Source organism: Cucurbita moschata, unplaced genomic scaffold (genome assembly GCF_002738365.1).
Source record: "Cucurbita moschata cultivar Rifu unplaced genomic scaffold, Cmos_1.0 Cmo_Scf00074, whole genome shotgun sequence".
Lineage (NCBI taxonomy): Eukaryota > Viridiplantae > Streptophyta > Magnoliopsida > Cucurbitales > Cucurbitaceae > Cucurbita > Cucurbita moschata.
Genome location: NW_019268590.1, coordinates 843,722 through 859,003, shown reverse-complemented (window position 1 = coordinate 859,003; position 15,282 = coordinate 843,722). Strand labels below are relative to the sequence as shown.

The window sequence follows — 15,282 nt, the reverse complement described above, 5'->3', positions numbered from 1 at the left end:
TTTCTATTGGCTCGGTGCGGTGAGTATCCTCTGCTTAATTTTCTGCACTGCTGCATTGATGACCTGAACCAACTCTGGTCCCAGTAGTTGCTGCATGCCTACCTCTTCCCAAAACACTGGTGTTCAACACCTACGCCCATACAGTGCCTGAAAGGGGGCCATTTGGATAGTCGCTTGATAATTGTTATTGTAGGAAAACTCCATCAAAGGCAGATGTTTGTCCCAGCACTAGAGAAATCTAAGAGCAGGCTTGCAACATATCCTCTAAGATATGATTCAGCCTTTTGGTCTATCCATCCGTTTGAGGATGGAACGTTGTACTGAACCACAAATGAGTTCCTAGTGCTTTCTAGAGACTTTTCCAAAACTGAGAGGTGAACCTAGTGTCCTGGTCTGATACTATGGACACTGATACCCCGTGCAGACGTACTATCTCCTTAATATATAACTAAGCCCATTGATCCACACGATATGTGGACTTGCCTGGAATAAAGTGGGCCGTCTTGGTCAATCTGTCTACAACTACCCAGATGACGTTGAAACTCTGCCTTGTCTTTGGCAAACCCGAGACGAAGTCCATACAAACTGCTTCCCATTTCCACTTAGAAACATTCAGGGGCTATAACAGTCCTACTAGGCACTGCCTCGGGGCCTTCACATGCTAGCAGGTCAAGCAATGGCTTACGAAATCCGCTATGTCCCTTTTCATTCCAGGCCACCAATAATATCTTTTTAGATCCTGATACATCTTCGTACTTCCAGGGTGGAACGTATAAGATGTATCATGGGCTTTGGTCATAATATCTTTTAAGATTCTCTCGTCTCGGGGAACGCACAAGTAGTTTTGCCACAGCATACCCCTATCTGAGGAGATAGAATAGGGTTTGTCTTACCACTGATACGTAAGACTTCATTGCAAAATAATATTAACGACATGGTAGTCTTTGATTGATTTTGAATGGAAGTTAGCATAAAATAATTCTCAATTTTTGTTAAGTTGCTAACAAAAAAAGAGAGAATATTATATTATTGAGAGTTTTTTATTGGGATGAGAATTCATAACATTTACTCTATCATATCTAATAATAAAGTTTCAATGACGTAGTTATTTTGTATATTATGTAAGGCTTAAAAAGTTGGAATTCACTTTTATTACACATTGTACCCATGTACCTAACTTGATTGTGAATGAGGAATTTAAAGAAATGCATAAATTCATGTCTAATGTTCACAATGTAGTGAAATATGATAGATCATCTCCCTAAAGATCGACAAATTTTAAAGATTGTGTTGAACTTGTTTATTTGGATGATTGATGATTGAAAAAAACGGATTGGATTGGATTACCAATCTAACCAACCCAAACTTGTGGACCCAATACCTAAGACCTAAGACCTTTTGGATATTGTAAATTGTTTGGAGAGGCTTGTTCGGCACCTACGATCTTGTCCAGATCTTTTACTAAATCATCAATGTAGACCAATTTGTTCAAATGAAATTAATGTATTCAAACGTTATTTTTTGAAACCCTTCATCAAAATTATGAGCACTTTTAGCCGTATGATGTGATAATAAACTAATTCATTCCATATCTCAAAATTAAGAGAAATAATTTGAATAGGAAAGCACTATAAAGCTAGCAATTTTTCATTGTTTATTCATGGAAAAAAAATTGTAAAAGTACCTTGTTTTAGTAATCTAACGGCCTCATTCAAAATAATGTCCAAAATCATCCAAAAGGGAGAGAATTAACAAATTTTATAAATTTCCAAATGAAAACATTAAACCTATTGCGAAAAAGAAATCAAAATTTTTAAATTTTGGGCATAATAAACTCACCCAAAAATGATGATTTATAGGTACTTCAGGATTTACATGAACATCAAAAGCTGTTAGTAGACATGCAAAATTATACAAATTACTGGGAAAAAAAAAAAAAAAAAAAAGAAAACAGGTCGTAGGTACAAAATGAAATAAGCTAACCCTGTTTCAAGAAGCGGCCTCAGATGAATGACAATGTTGCCTCAACATCTCTCAAAGATCTTGTAAAGTCTCTCTAATGATGCAACCTGTGAAAGTCAATGATATCACACTAAATAAATACATAGAGATCACCCAAGGAAAAAGCACACATTAAATGGAGATTATGGTCTACAAATGAAGCAATTGGCAGGTAAGGATGGTCAATTAAATCCTCGTATCTATTCAATATATCCGCAGGAATTATTAGATGTGCTGTTGACGTTACCCGAATGAAAGATCCATTTTCAGCGAGAGAATGTGGAGGCTTGAAGAAAAGTTTCATTGATGGGATGAGTACATGCTGTATTGACCATTCACGTTGAGCCCATATGGTTTCTGCCTCCGATAGTAGACCGTGGTTGATTTCATTCTCCATTGTCATCGTATCATCTGCACCTTAAGACATCATCGAAGGTTTATATTGGAATATATTTTATATAGTTGTAATCCGTTCTTGTTTTTCCTCATTCTTAAGATTTGGTTAATAGTATATTTGATATATTTTATCTTATTTTCATGGAATATTTTCTCTTATTTCTAAGATTTAGTTGATAGCTTGTATCTTATTCAAACATTGTGAACATTAATGAATATCAAACTTTCAATCCCACCTCTATTTATCATTCTTAACATGGTATCAGAGTTTCTCATTCTTAACGGGAGAAGGAAATAACATTAGATATGGTAAAATTACAAGACTTGATCAGCAGACATCAAGCCTATTGGATTTTCACTTACAAAGCAGCCCCAATGCACATAGACATCCTAAGCTCGTGGGGGAGGAGTTCAAGTGCATTTGAGTTGAAACATGTGTAGGAGGAGGTTTTCTTTAGTAGCCAGGAACATTGATAGCCATACATACAAATAAACATGATTAGGAAGGCTAGGTCATTGGTTGTAATTGTAAGCAGATGGTTTGATAGGAGGATTAAGAGAACCCATTGTTTCTCAGAATGTAAAATACAGCAGAGATTAGCATAATCAATGATATGTTACGAAAGACATCAGCCACGAAAAGATCAGGACATTGGTAACCAAAAATTCAAGAAATCAATATTGGCAAACAGTTACCTATATTTTCATCTTCAGGATTCCCGGATGATTTTATCCTTTTGTAGAACTGCAAGCCATCACCCGATGGATTTGGCAGCAAGGGAGGATGCATGGCATAGAAGTTCCCAATGGCAGCTGAAATCGACTGGATACAATTTTTCTCATCTTCCCAATCAATCTACAAATTATAAATACAAGTTAAGGCAGATAATGTATTCCTCAAAGATGTGTTGAGTTAAGAATCGATGACTGATCTTTGGATTCCAGGAAATGGACTATTTGTTTCTAGAGTTCAATAGAAATGAAGATGTCTGTTGACACGGAGTATTATAACATATATTTTATAAATATGCATTACCATTATCCATTTCAAAGATAATTATAAGAAACAATTTATTTTAGCATATGATGCTCTAATGCATTCATGGTACAATGTTTTATGCCAAAATGTCCAAAATGAACGATTATGTAATGCGCACCTCAAAACCCACATAGTCAGCCCTCACGTTTTCAGGAACATAATTAATATTTTTTATTTTCTTAATCTTGTTTCTTTTATTCAATTGTTATGAATAGTTAGACTTTTGAAAAATCTCGATGTTCAAGGAGAAATTGAACATCGTCATTGTCAATTGTCAATGATGTAGAGTGGAGGGAAATCTTACTCCAACTTATATTTCATCCTCATATTAAATGTCAAAATTAGACAAATTAACTTTTGTAATCTCATATATGAGATCTTTTAGTTCATCAGTGCTCACAATGCTTGATATTTAAATCCCTTTCAAGCGATCACCTCTATAACAATTCTCCTTCTCATCCCAACAATTCACGTGGCTTTGTGGTTCGTTTTCTTTCTTGTATAATGGACACCAATTTGGAGGAGTACTATAAGGCATTCTTTTTTGAAGATTTTTACTTGTGCTAATGGCTTCCTGTGCTATTTCCAAAGGAAAAACTTCACCTTTCTAGACTGATGTCCTTTCCATACTATCTTTGCTAACATGAGATTTATTGCTTCTACTTTTTCCTCCATGTCCATTATCAAGGATTTTGTAGAAAAGACCCCATCAATGCTCTTGCTTGACAATACCGCAAGGGCAAGGGCAAGGGCAAGGGCAAGGCTTAATTCGGGTCATCCCATTGCTTCATTATCCTTTAAATTCCTACCAAACTTCAAGTCCCAGAATTTGTTGACAATATTCCACATTACTTTGATCGTGGCTTTTTTGCTATGAGAGAGCCAATACAAAAGTGGATACTCAGGGCTAGCGTGGTGTTTTCAATCATGGATTGGTCTAAAATGATGTGATTCCTTCATCACCCACCTTATAGCAAGTTCAATTGGTGATGAGGTTTTTATCCTTTTTTTTACGTACTTCCAAGGCCCTTTCGTAGAAGATGGAGGGGTGATTTTTGTTTGATAGAAGAGTATATTGGCCTTTATAAGATTTCTCCACAAGGTCTTTTCTTCATGATGATATCTCCATATCCATTTGACGACAAGAGCTTTGTTCTTCTTCTTTATCTAGAGAAGGCTGAGGTATCCCTTTTCTGTTGGGAGGTTTATAATATTCCATTGAACATGGTGTGGGTCATCTTTCCACAAGTAGTTTTTGAATAAATTTTCTACATCCACAAATTTCAAAGAGAGACATTTAGTAATGGGGAAGTTGGATAATGTGACTAGTATTAGGGTGAGTCTTCCACCTTTTGAAGTAAAACATGATGACCATGTTGACAACCTTTTTTCTATTTTTTAAATAATAATCTTTAAGAAGGAAAACATTTTGTGGCTTCCTTTTAGAAGTAGTCTACGTACATATTCGGTCATTCTCCATTTTTACAACCATATATGCTAGCAAATTCTTCAATAATCTCTGTGTTAATATTGATACCCACGATCTTTGTTTTTTGGAGATAGATATTTTGTTCAAAGAATCCTTCGAAAGCTTTTACCGTCTCGATCATATTTTTTATGGAAGAGACATTTGCCAAGTCAGAAAAGAGAGTTGTGTCGTCCGCAAACTAAAGGTGGTTGATGCTCAAGCCTTCATTACCAATCTGAAAACCTTTTATCTGCTCTTCGTATTCTACTTTTGTCAGTAGGCGACTGAGCCAATCCATTATCATGGAAAAGAGGGTTATGGAAGAGGCGACTGAGCCAATCCATTGCTTTTGTCAGTAGGTCTCGATCATATTTTTTATGGAAGAGGCATTTGCCAAGTCAGAAAAGAGGGTTGTGACGTCCGCGAATTGAAGGTGGTTGATGCTCAAGCCTTCATTACCAATTTGAAAACCTTTTATCTGCCCTTCGTATTCGGCTTTTGTCAGTAGGCGACTGAGCCAATCCATTATCATGATGAAAAGAAAAAGGGGAGAGTGGATCTCCTTGTCTCAGACCCCATGTGACATAAACTTCCCTCTCAGTCTTCCATTGATGATGATGGAGAAGTTTGTGGATGAGATGCATCATTTTTCCACCTTCGGCTCAATGTTTTCAAGGAAAGTTCAATCAACCATGTCGAAGGCCTTTTCCATGTCAAGTTTAATGACTACACCTTTTTGTTTTTTTTTTTCCATTCATCTATGAGTTTGTTCGCAATGAGGGATGCATCAAGCATTTTTCGCCCCTCTACAAATGTTGTTTGTTGCCTAGTTATTGTGAAAGGGAGAACTTGTGAAGAACGACCCACAACTTCACCATCGCCGGGTTAGAATAAGTGCCATACCATGGTGAAATTTATTTTGGCACTCAAATCCGCCACTTCAACCCTGAGGTCTCGAAGGACTGCTCTTAAGTCCTCAGACATTTCTGAAACCACCTGAACAATCGCTTGTTGGGCATTGTCCTGGACACGAACGGTCCACTCTGGAGTCAATCAACACCCCTACCCACTTTGTCTTTCAATAACTTCAGTGTTCCAAGCCCCACCATGGAATTCAACAATGCTAATTCCACTATTTCCTCTTTTGAATCCCCTTCTCCCTCATTTTCTTTAACCACTTCCTCTAAATCATGTATCACCATCACCTACAATTCCATTTTTCTTGCAACAATGCTCGGGCATAAATCGCTTTTCACAATAAAAGCAGAGGTTTTTCTTGTGATGGGTTTAGAGCTCCGATTCTATCAATATTTAATATGATCGTACCTCCTCAGTCTTCCCTATTCCATTTCATTAAACCTAGCCCCCAAGTGACTTGGATAAACCAAAATTCTACGGGTTGTTGCTCCAACTCCATATGTCATGGGACTAGTATTCGGTGTTGGCCTTAGGCCTCCAGACTTGAGATTTAAGACAGCTTGCTTTCCTTCCCCATGGGTCAGCTTATCTTCTATCATTTGGGCCATTTCCATCTGCAAAGTAATCTCGACTGACAAGTTTTACATACACCTCGATTAACCCTAAATCATGCACCGGTTGACAGAAAACCACAACATATAACTCACTCCTGGCTACTATATTTTGACTGAGATATGGATTTCTAACTTACCTCTTTACCTCAACAAATCTATCACAGTTAACTTGTACACTTCATATTAGAGACCAATATAAGTTTTTGTCCAACATATATAGGAAATAGAATTCCAACCACAGAAAAGTGAAATTCCATATTAAGGAATCCACATGTATAGGAAACCCTATAATATAAAATCCGATCATTATTAGCTATATTGCTGGCAGATGAGGATAGCTCCTTGGAGACAAAAATGTCGTCAGCTTGTGTAAAGAGGATTGTGTTTACATATCCAATTCAATTTGAAGCAATAGTTACTTCATCATGATCATTTTTCACAATAATTAAATTGCTAGGAAATTATGGAGTATGACTTCGAAGTAAGCGATCATTATACAAATAGAAAACTTGCAAACTGTTCAATCAAGTTTATGCCTAAATCAATACTTAAGGAATGCCAAGCATTGTACGAAAATGAATACTTGAAATTATGACCAAAAGGATAATTCTTGAATGTATGCAAAAATGAATAATTGGAATGACATAAATAATAATGATGAGGATGATACGATTCAGGAGAAGGAAATAAGAACTTACATCATTAGCCAAGGAAAGTACAAATTCAGGAACACGGTCCATATCAGGTGTGTATTGGTCAAGTACGACTGGAAGTCTCGCCAAATTTCCATTTACGTCAATATGTATGCAGAAAAATTCCTCGAGCATTTCAGCTTTCAACTTGAGCAGTTTTGTACTCGTCTAAAAAGCAGCTACAACATTAGCTGTATAGAGCAAGCTAAAACTGAAACAAGCAGTACTTTATGCCTTAAAGGATAGATCAGAGAAGACACCTCATTACCTCAGCTACCTTCTTATTAAAATCATCATTCTCATTAGACTCTGAATTCACATCTTCCTCCCTCAGTGCCAAACTAATTAACTCGTACAGAGGGGCTGGGTTGCTCAATTGTATTGCATTAAAATGTGCAAATCGACATAACACTTGCTGATACATGAGTTCTTTGCTACAAAATACAATGGGGAGAGAGAAAGAAAGCAAAATAATATGTCACAAAATAATATGTCACAAAATATCAAAGTAATCAGACATCCAATGAGATATACTGGCGAGTTTTTATATTTTATCCGTGTTTTATGGACTATTGTTCTTTGGAGATTATCCATTGTGTTGTGTCCCAAATTAGGATTCTTCAACTTATTACAGGCCCCAACATCTTGACCATTCTTTTTCGCCTCCCAGCATCTTTCCCCAACTCATCCACTAATTCAGACCATAGACCCAACCTTAAACATTTTCAAGGTTTAACTTTGCAAGAGATCCTCTAGGGAAAAACTACAAGTTAACTACCAACCCAACAAGCTTTCACTCATCTCTCAGCTCCTGCTCATCTCAATCTATTGGAGCCTTTGATAATAGAAAAAAAAACAGCCCAAAAAATACCGAATAATGGTAATTCAAAGAAGAATCTAAAGAAGGTTTGACTTCAACAGTATTCTATTATTGGGAATAGAACTTTTCACAAATGGTTACAAAAGACAATGGCCAACTAGAGCAAGACTACAACACAAGTGTCACATGGTTAACGAAATTTATGGAACTTCATAAAAATGTTACACAATAGATTCGAATTAAACTTATTATTTTCTAAGATTTATTATTTTCTAAGATTTTTTTACCTCAAGTTCACAACATTGGCTAGATAAAGATGAGTATCATGCTGAAGCAAAGCGAAGACGTCATCTGCCATTCCAATATATACACAATGTCTTACAGTGTTAAGGAGACCTGCAGTTGGCAACAGCACTTAAAACTAGTTCAATTGAATCTCCGAAGCTTTCAGACAATTCAAAGATTTAACGAGCAAGCTACCAGCATGACAATTCTGATCAATTTCTGCAACAAGATCTTGAACGCTAGTAAGATTAGCAGCTTCCCTTGGATTCCTTCTCATTCTAACAAAAGACCTAAAAAATACAGTTCTTGTATTAGACCAAGTAGTTAATCTTTACAAGAAAAATAACAATACAAATTAGGAAAAGTATGATTCCACAATTTTCTTGCAGAATTATATAAAATCTTGAAGCTTTAATTTAATTGTACTGTCCAAAAAAATATATTCTATTTACGATAACAATAATTTGTAGGATGAACATTGCACACAATGAGCAACATAAAGAATAAAAATAAGTAATATAAAAAGAATATTGCGCATCTGAATTACAACTGGCACATGTATAAAGAGGAGATAATATGAACTACCAAGACCCAATCTTGCATCATTTTGAATTTCTTAAAGAGCACGAACTTGAACTTGAACCTGAACATTTTATGACATAAATATGTAAAACTACTAAGATCCATGTCATTGTCATTTTTTCTTTGAAAAGAAATGGAGAGAAAACAGAACACTGATTGGGGGCTTCTTCTCTCCATCTCCTTCCTCATACCAACCTCTTCCTCCCTCCTACTTCACCTCTACTCCCTTGTCATGGCTCCTTTCGAGAATCTACCTCATTCAAGCTAAAACATATGTATATATATGTGTATATATGTGCATATATATATATATATATATACGAGAAAGAGGGAGAGAGAGAGAGAGAGAGTACCAAGTTAGCTATATGCATTGACGCTCTTGTGGGTGCCATCTCCTAAATTTCTGTAAGGGAATAAACTCATACTCCTAGGACTTTGTTCTTAATTGCTAATTTGTGACTTTCAAATATCAAACAAAAAATCTTGCTCAATTATGGACTGAATTGGTTAAATTAAACATCTCTAATTAAAGCAGCCTATGAATTAGCTTCCTGAATGTGAGTCAGTCACCTTAAAAGTGAAGAGTAACTGAAGAACAGGTCCCATCTTCTAAAATAGTAAAGAAATCTTTTTTTTTTTTTTTTTCATGCTTTGAGAGCAATAAAGAACTAATCTGGTTAGCCGAACTGTCTTCAAGACTACCAACAGCGGCTATCATGCACTTTAACCATTCCTCTAAAGGACTACCTTGAAGATTTTCTTACAACACTTTTTGAAGACAGTTTTTCATAACGTCTAGCAAGCTGGGTATGATAAAACCTAGAAAATTTCCATTACCTATTCCCATGGATTTGAGTAACTTGGAACCTCTCTCAAGCCTAAACCAATTGCTTACCTTCGCCTAATTTCAGTCCCTCAAGTTATGACAACTACTAGTTACAAACTCTTAGCAAATGAATAATATACCCTTAGTACCCTGACAATATTTCTAATCATACTAACGGTATTCCCAATCCTAACACAAATTTAACACAAAAAATTAGAAAATTACCCCTACTACCTTAAAAAATTAATGTTGAACTGTCAAAATAAAATGAAGGATAGAGATCTCACAAAAGAAAAGAAGCAAGTTTATTGATGTAATGGTTTCCCGGAAAGAGAGACGAGACGAACTCACAAGACAAATGAACAAAATGTAAGTTACTTTTCTTCTGAAATGAATAGAGCTTTGAGCTAGTGTAAACAATAAATAAATAATCAACAGAATTACAATTAAATATCAACTTGGTTAGTCAGCCTTACAAAAAGTCGCATCAAATACAGAGTCTCAATGCAACACTTAGATATTGAAAGCTCCATGCTTAAATCCAAAAGCAATTCATACCTCACAGTATTCAAGCTAGATTCAGGGAGGCCAGGAGGATTCATTTGCACATATGCGTGCAACCTTCCAGCTGGATCTGTTGAATCTGTCCTAACCATTTTTTGCACTGGAACCTTCTGTGACTTTGATCCTACATGCATTATAACACTCAGACACTGAAATGACTGATAAAAACCCAAAGCATGTACAACCTTAAAACTAAAAATAAAAAGGTGTCAGACCAAGAAAAAAAACAAAAACCTGCTGTACCAGACTGCGAGGAATTCTGAGTATAGTCACTTCTAATAACCATTTGACTAGCCGCAGAAGATTCTACATCCTATTACATGCAGGTCAGATGAAGTATGAATCAATAACTGAGATTCAATAAATTAACTATAGTGATTCAAATATGTTTGCACATAAATAAACTCTTAAGAATATCACTGTGAAGATACTTATCAAACAAAGAACAAAGTTGAAGAAACACATCCCAAAAGATTTGATATTATTTCCTATTACCAATTACAATCCAACTTTCAGATCTTCAAACAAAGCTTTTAAATATACCTGTTCTTGAAATGTCCTCGTGTCATTAGAACTTCTCAATTTTGATTCCACAGCTGACTGTATCCTCTCAATAATAACTTCCTGGTTCAGGAGGCTTACCTGCAGATTGATAGAGCTTTCAGCAGAACAATATAACACCACACAATGAACGAGATATTTGAATTCTTTAGTTATAGAGAACATTTTTTTTTAACAAAAATTAAGAATACAAAAGGAACTCCCATAAGAAGTTTGATAGCAGCCACATCTCATAATATACCAAATCTAATTTGTAAAATAAGCTCAGAATCTCAATGTCAACTTTTCAACAGTTACCCATATGCCTAGAATTCCTGAAACTATTTCCAACACCTTGAAATTGCCAACTCCTCACTGCCAAACAACATGGCCTCCTCAATCTCATTTTTAATGGGCACCCGTATCAGAAGGAAATCAGAACTATAAGCCTCATTTTACTAGAGCCTTTTAGGTCTATATGACTTGAAAGAAAAAGAGGCGGTCTGCAAAGAAACTAAACTTGATACTCCATAGGAGAAACTCTTTTTCGAAGTTTCCACATATTATGAAGCATGGACACAATAGTTAATTATTTTGTATAGCATGCTCATGTCTTGCTCGTGATAAACAGAAAGTTGTTGGACATGTATTTGACATTAATTGGATACTATTATAGTACTGGCAATACAATAGAAATGTCAGATATTAGTAACTAATAATTGAATATGAATCCAATATTTAGGCACGGGACTTGTTAAATATGAGAAATTGAACATGCACCAGACACTCATGAACATATTACAAACAATGATTAAGACACATGAACTAAAATGTTCAAAATTTTATTCATTTATTTACTTTCTAAGAAATGAACATACATTGAAGTTAGGACAAAGTAACAAAATCTGAAATAAATTAAAAATGTTTTCTAAGATAAATACATAGGCTTATTAACTTCAAATTTTCTTCTTGTAAAAACATAATATACATTTAAAATAATTATATTAGAATAAATATATTCTTGTCAATTCTAGGATTTTAGATAATGTGTTCATCATGTCCCATGTCGTGTCATTCATGTTTCATGCCTGCACATCTTTGGTCACTAAATGCAAAAGATATAGTTCACTTTCGTAACTTATTTCTACTTCAGTCACTAGTTGGAAGACATTTTTGTAATTTCTCAATAAGGGATCCCTTTTGTTGTCCATTTCATTTAATCAATCAACTTCTCTTAATAAACTACTTGTACAAACGCACATACATAAATATATAATCTACACTTAACATTTCCATTTTCATTCAGTTTGGTGGGCAGAAACTATGGGTACCTTAAATCCATCAAACAGAAATACCTGCCAACAAGAAAAGATTAGAAAAGATATCCTGCACAAAAATTCACCTCTTTTTTGGTTGGATGAACATTCACATCAACATGCTCAGGTGGCAATATAATTGACATATATATGAAAGGTTTGGATGCTTTGGGCAAGGTTGCAGCATAAACAATTTCAATAGCTCTTTTTAAAGCACTACAGTCTACCATTCTTTCTGCAATAAGAAAAATTAGAAAAAAATTTTTAAAAAAAAGTGAAAGCAATATAACAAGTATCCTATGCTAAACTATGATCCATATTCTTCAAATAAAATTAATAAAAACAAAAAAAAATGTCATTGAATTGCACCATTAGACACATAAGCTCTTATAGGTTATTGTAAATGTAATCTTTTTAGTTCATTCTTAACACTTCCTCAGTGTGGACTTAGATAGGCTTATTATGAGACCTAGGCAATATGAACGTGAAAAATGCTCATCTCATGGACTAATTCTAAGGTACAGAAGCATTCATGTGGAATAACTCTCCAAAAACAAAAAAGCTCCAAACTCCTAGCTAACAATAACCTATTCTGAAGCTGGAAAGAAAATTGAATTATTACGTATTCATAGATGTACAATATAAGAAAAACAAGAAAAACAATAGAAAAAATAAAAGAAAAATGTGGATGTTATACTCAAACTGAATCTGCTTGATCTAAAGAATAAACTTCAATAAAGTAATTGATATAAGGTGAGATCAGAAACCAAGAAGTTAGTTGGTTGCTAATATCTTATCTTATGTCAGAGGTTTTGATGTCAAGGACAAGAGCAGGAGAATGTGATGTCATTGTTTATGAAAATTCTCATATCATTATTTGAAAGAGAAATTGGGCAATTTCCTTGGTTGTTCATCAAGAGATAATAGAAAGAGAAAATTTTTCTATTATTATTTTGAAAAGGAACAGACTTTTCATCAAAACACTGAAAATTTACAAGGTCCATAACTCCATTGGGAAAATAATAAAATCTAGGATACAACAAGAATACAGAAAAACCTGAAAAAATAAAAAGTAAAATAAAAACTCCTAGGGAAAGTACAACAAAACCCTCACACTTGAAAAGATAAGAACTCACAAATTGATCCTTTCCCGTACAGAACATTTTCAACAAACCTAGAAGAGATTCTACTTGGACATACAAGATGTATTGCTTACAAGATAAAGAAAAATAGGAAATACCATTAATAAAGAGCACCATTGTGATCTTCTTCGCAGTATAATTTGAGTTGGAGATTAGACCATCCATTTTGAAATCTGAACAGGCTTTATCATTTTCTGAAACTTCTATTTTCATTAGATTGCGAGCAACTGATGCACCGTAAACTGTACGAATGGCATCCAACCTTGAAGTTGACCCAACTGAGTGAACGTCTGCCCTAGCAGCTCCATGCTGACAATACAGTAACCAGCATATCTCAACTAACTAAGTACAATGTAGACCATCAAAACATCTGACCATGAAAGCAATACCAAAGTAAAAATGAGGTTGACTAATTATTGAAATAACCTTTCTGCAAGAAAAGCTGATGTTTATATGATGAATGGCAAATCGACTTAGGAGATCCACAATCTTCGTGTAATCATCGGACACATTTTGTAGTGTCTTCCTCCTAGCACTCATATTATAGAACAGATTCTCAACCTGGAATCAGACATCCAAGAAAACTCAAGTTGTCCATTACAATGCAGGTAGGATGATGAAATTTAAAATCTTGAAGTGTCTAAACAAAAGTGTCTCCGAATGAATTAAAGACAAACCTTCATCTCCTAACTCTAACTAAGCATGTATCAATATCATACCAAACATAATAACAGGAGTGCTCATCATGTTGGCATAATTCATTCAGTTAAAAAAATAAATCACTGTTAATTCAAGATAATGTTATTTTGCTATGGGAGTAGTCTAGACTCGTTCATGTACCGTTATTTGAGTTCCTTTTACAGCAGCACATGGCTTGGGCTCATGCTCCATCACTCCATCTCTATAGGATACTCTGTCCCATTAAGTCCGAAAATGCAGTAAGATACCAAAACTGACTGAACGAAAAAAATTACATATAATCCACATAACTCTTATTATTTTTCCTACATTTACAAATCCCTGTATAACCCAATACGAAGAACGTGACATGTAGAGCCATAGCTTGTATTAATTTAACCTGTAACCGTGAAGTTGTCCTTTAGTAATGGTGGTGACCGTAACATGACCTACATAGGTCATGCTCGCTAGCGCCTCTCCTCGAAATCCCATCGACCTTATGGACTGTAAATCCTCAAATTTTGACAACTTGGACGTCGTGTGCCTCTCGCACAAAATCGGCAAATCTTCATACTGGGGGGGAAACGGAATAAGCAAAAAAATTGAAAAAAAAAAAAACAAAAAATTAATACAACAAAGTTGCTGAGTTTCCTCAAATTATAGCCACTTACATAAGGTTCTCTTAGTTTTTAAATCTATTAACATCATAAAACCTTCATCATGAATGTAGACAACTACGAATGTAGATTACTTAAACCAACATCATAAATCCATTAACATCTAGAAACTTGCTACAAATAACTTAAACCAACTTAATATGCAGACAACTATGAATGTAGATTACGAAGAATGACTATCTAATTTCAGTTAGAACCGTTTTCCTTTTCCTATTTTTTTCCGATAAGCAATCAGTAAATAGAAAAGTCGACTAAGAAAAGAAACAAACACGGATGCCGTGGCCGTCGTCAGAAACTTGGATGAGTTTGAGACCGCCGTCTTTGACAACGACGTTAACGGAGGTAGATTGGGCGTCGAGGCTGTTTTCGACGAGTTCTTTAATGGCGGACACTGGCCTTTGAATGACCTCTCCGGCAGCGATACGATTGACGACGGAGTTGTCGAGTCGGAGGATTTTGGGGGGTTCTTGAGGAGGAACTTCTTCTTCCCCGCCCGTGTCCATGGGAATAATCTCGTCATCCGCGTGGGGTTCCATGGAAGCTTAGACAGATGACTCCCAGGAGCTCTACTTCTGCACTTCACTTTTTGAGAATGGCGAGAAGAAACCGCGAAAAACAAAAATAAATAAATAAATAAAACTGCAAACGTGATGAAATGGCCTCACAACTACTAACAACGTTCACAAATACTTCGTCAAATTAACCAAAAAAAAAAAAAAAAAAA

At 35.2% G+C, this 15,282-nt stretch overlaps 1 protein-coding gene across 3 annotated transcripts; it reads right to left on the bottom strand.

Moving 5' to 3' along the window:
* Window positions 1-1,810: 1,810 nt before the first annotated feature.
* LOC111438418 (DNA mismatch repair protein MLH1) lies at window positions 1,811-15,209 on the bottom strand. 3 transcript variants are annotated; one of them, XM_023076333.1, is made up of 16 exons: window positions 14,828-15,209; window positions 14,282-14,454; window positions 14,044-14,116; window positions 13,630-13,764; window positions 13,302-13,512; window positions 12,148-12,296; window positions 10,749-10,847; window positions 10,440-10,518; window positions 10,200-10,329; window positions 8,429-8,523; window positions 8,236-8,344; window positions 7,397-7,562; window positions 7,135-7,296; window positions 3,092-3,253; window positions 2,249-2,413; window positions 1,811-2,069 (listed from the first exon to the last, which is right to left on the bottom strand). In XM_023076333.1, exons 1-16 carry the CDS (start codon window positions 15,092-15,094, stop codon window positions 2,025-2,027), a joined length of 2,220 nt encoding a protein of 739 aa, XP_022932101.1. In that variant the 5' UTR covers window positions 15,095-15,209; the 3' UTR covers window positions 1,811-2,024. The 3 variants fall into 3 exon arrangements, with proteins under 3 accessions (XP_022932101.1, XP_022932100.1, XP_022932102.1); XM_023076332.1 differs by having other exon boundaries at window positions 2,249-2,418; window positions 3,094-3,253; XM_023076334.1 differs by having other exon boundaries at window positions 2,249-2,418; window positions 3,094-3,253; window positions 10,449-10,518.
* Window positions 15,210-15,282: the final 73 nt, after the last annotated feature.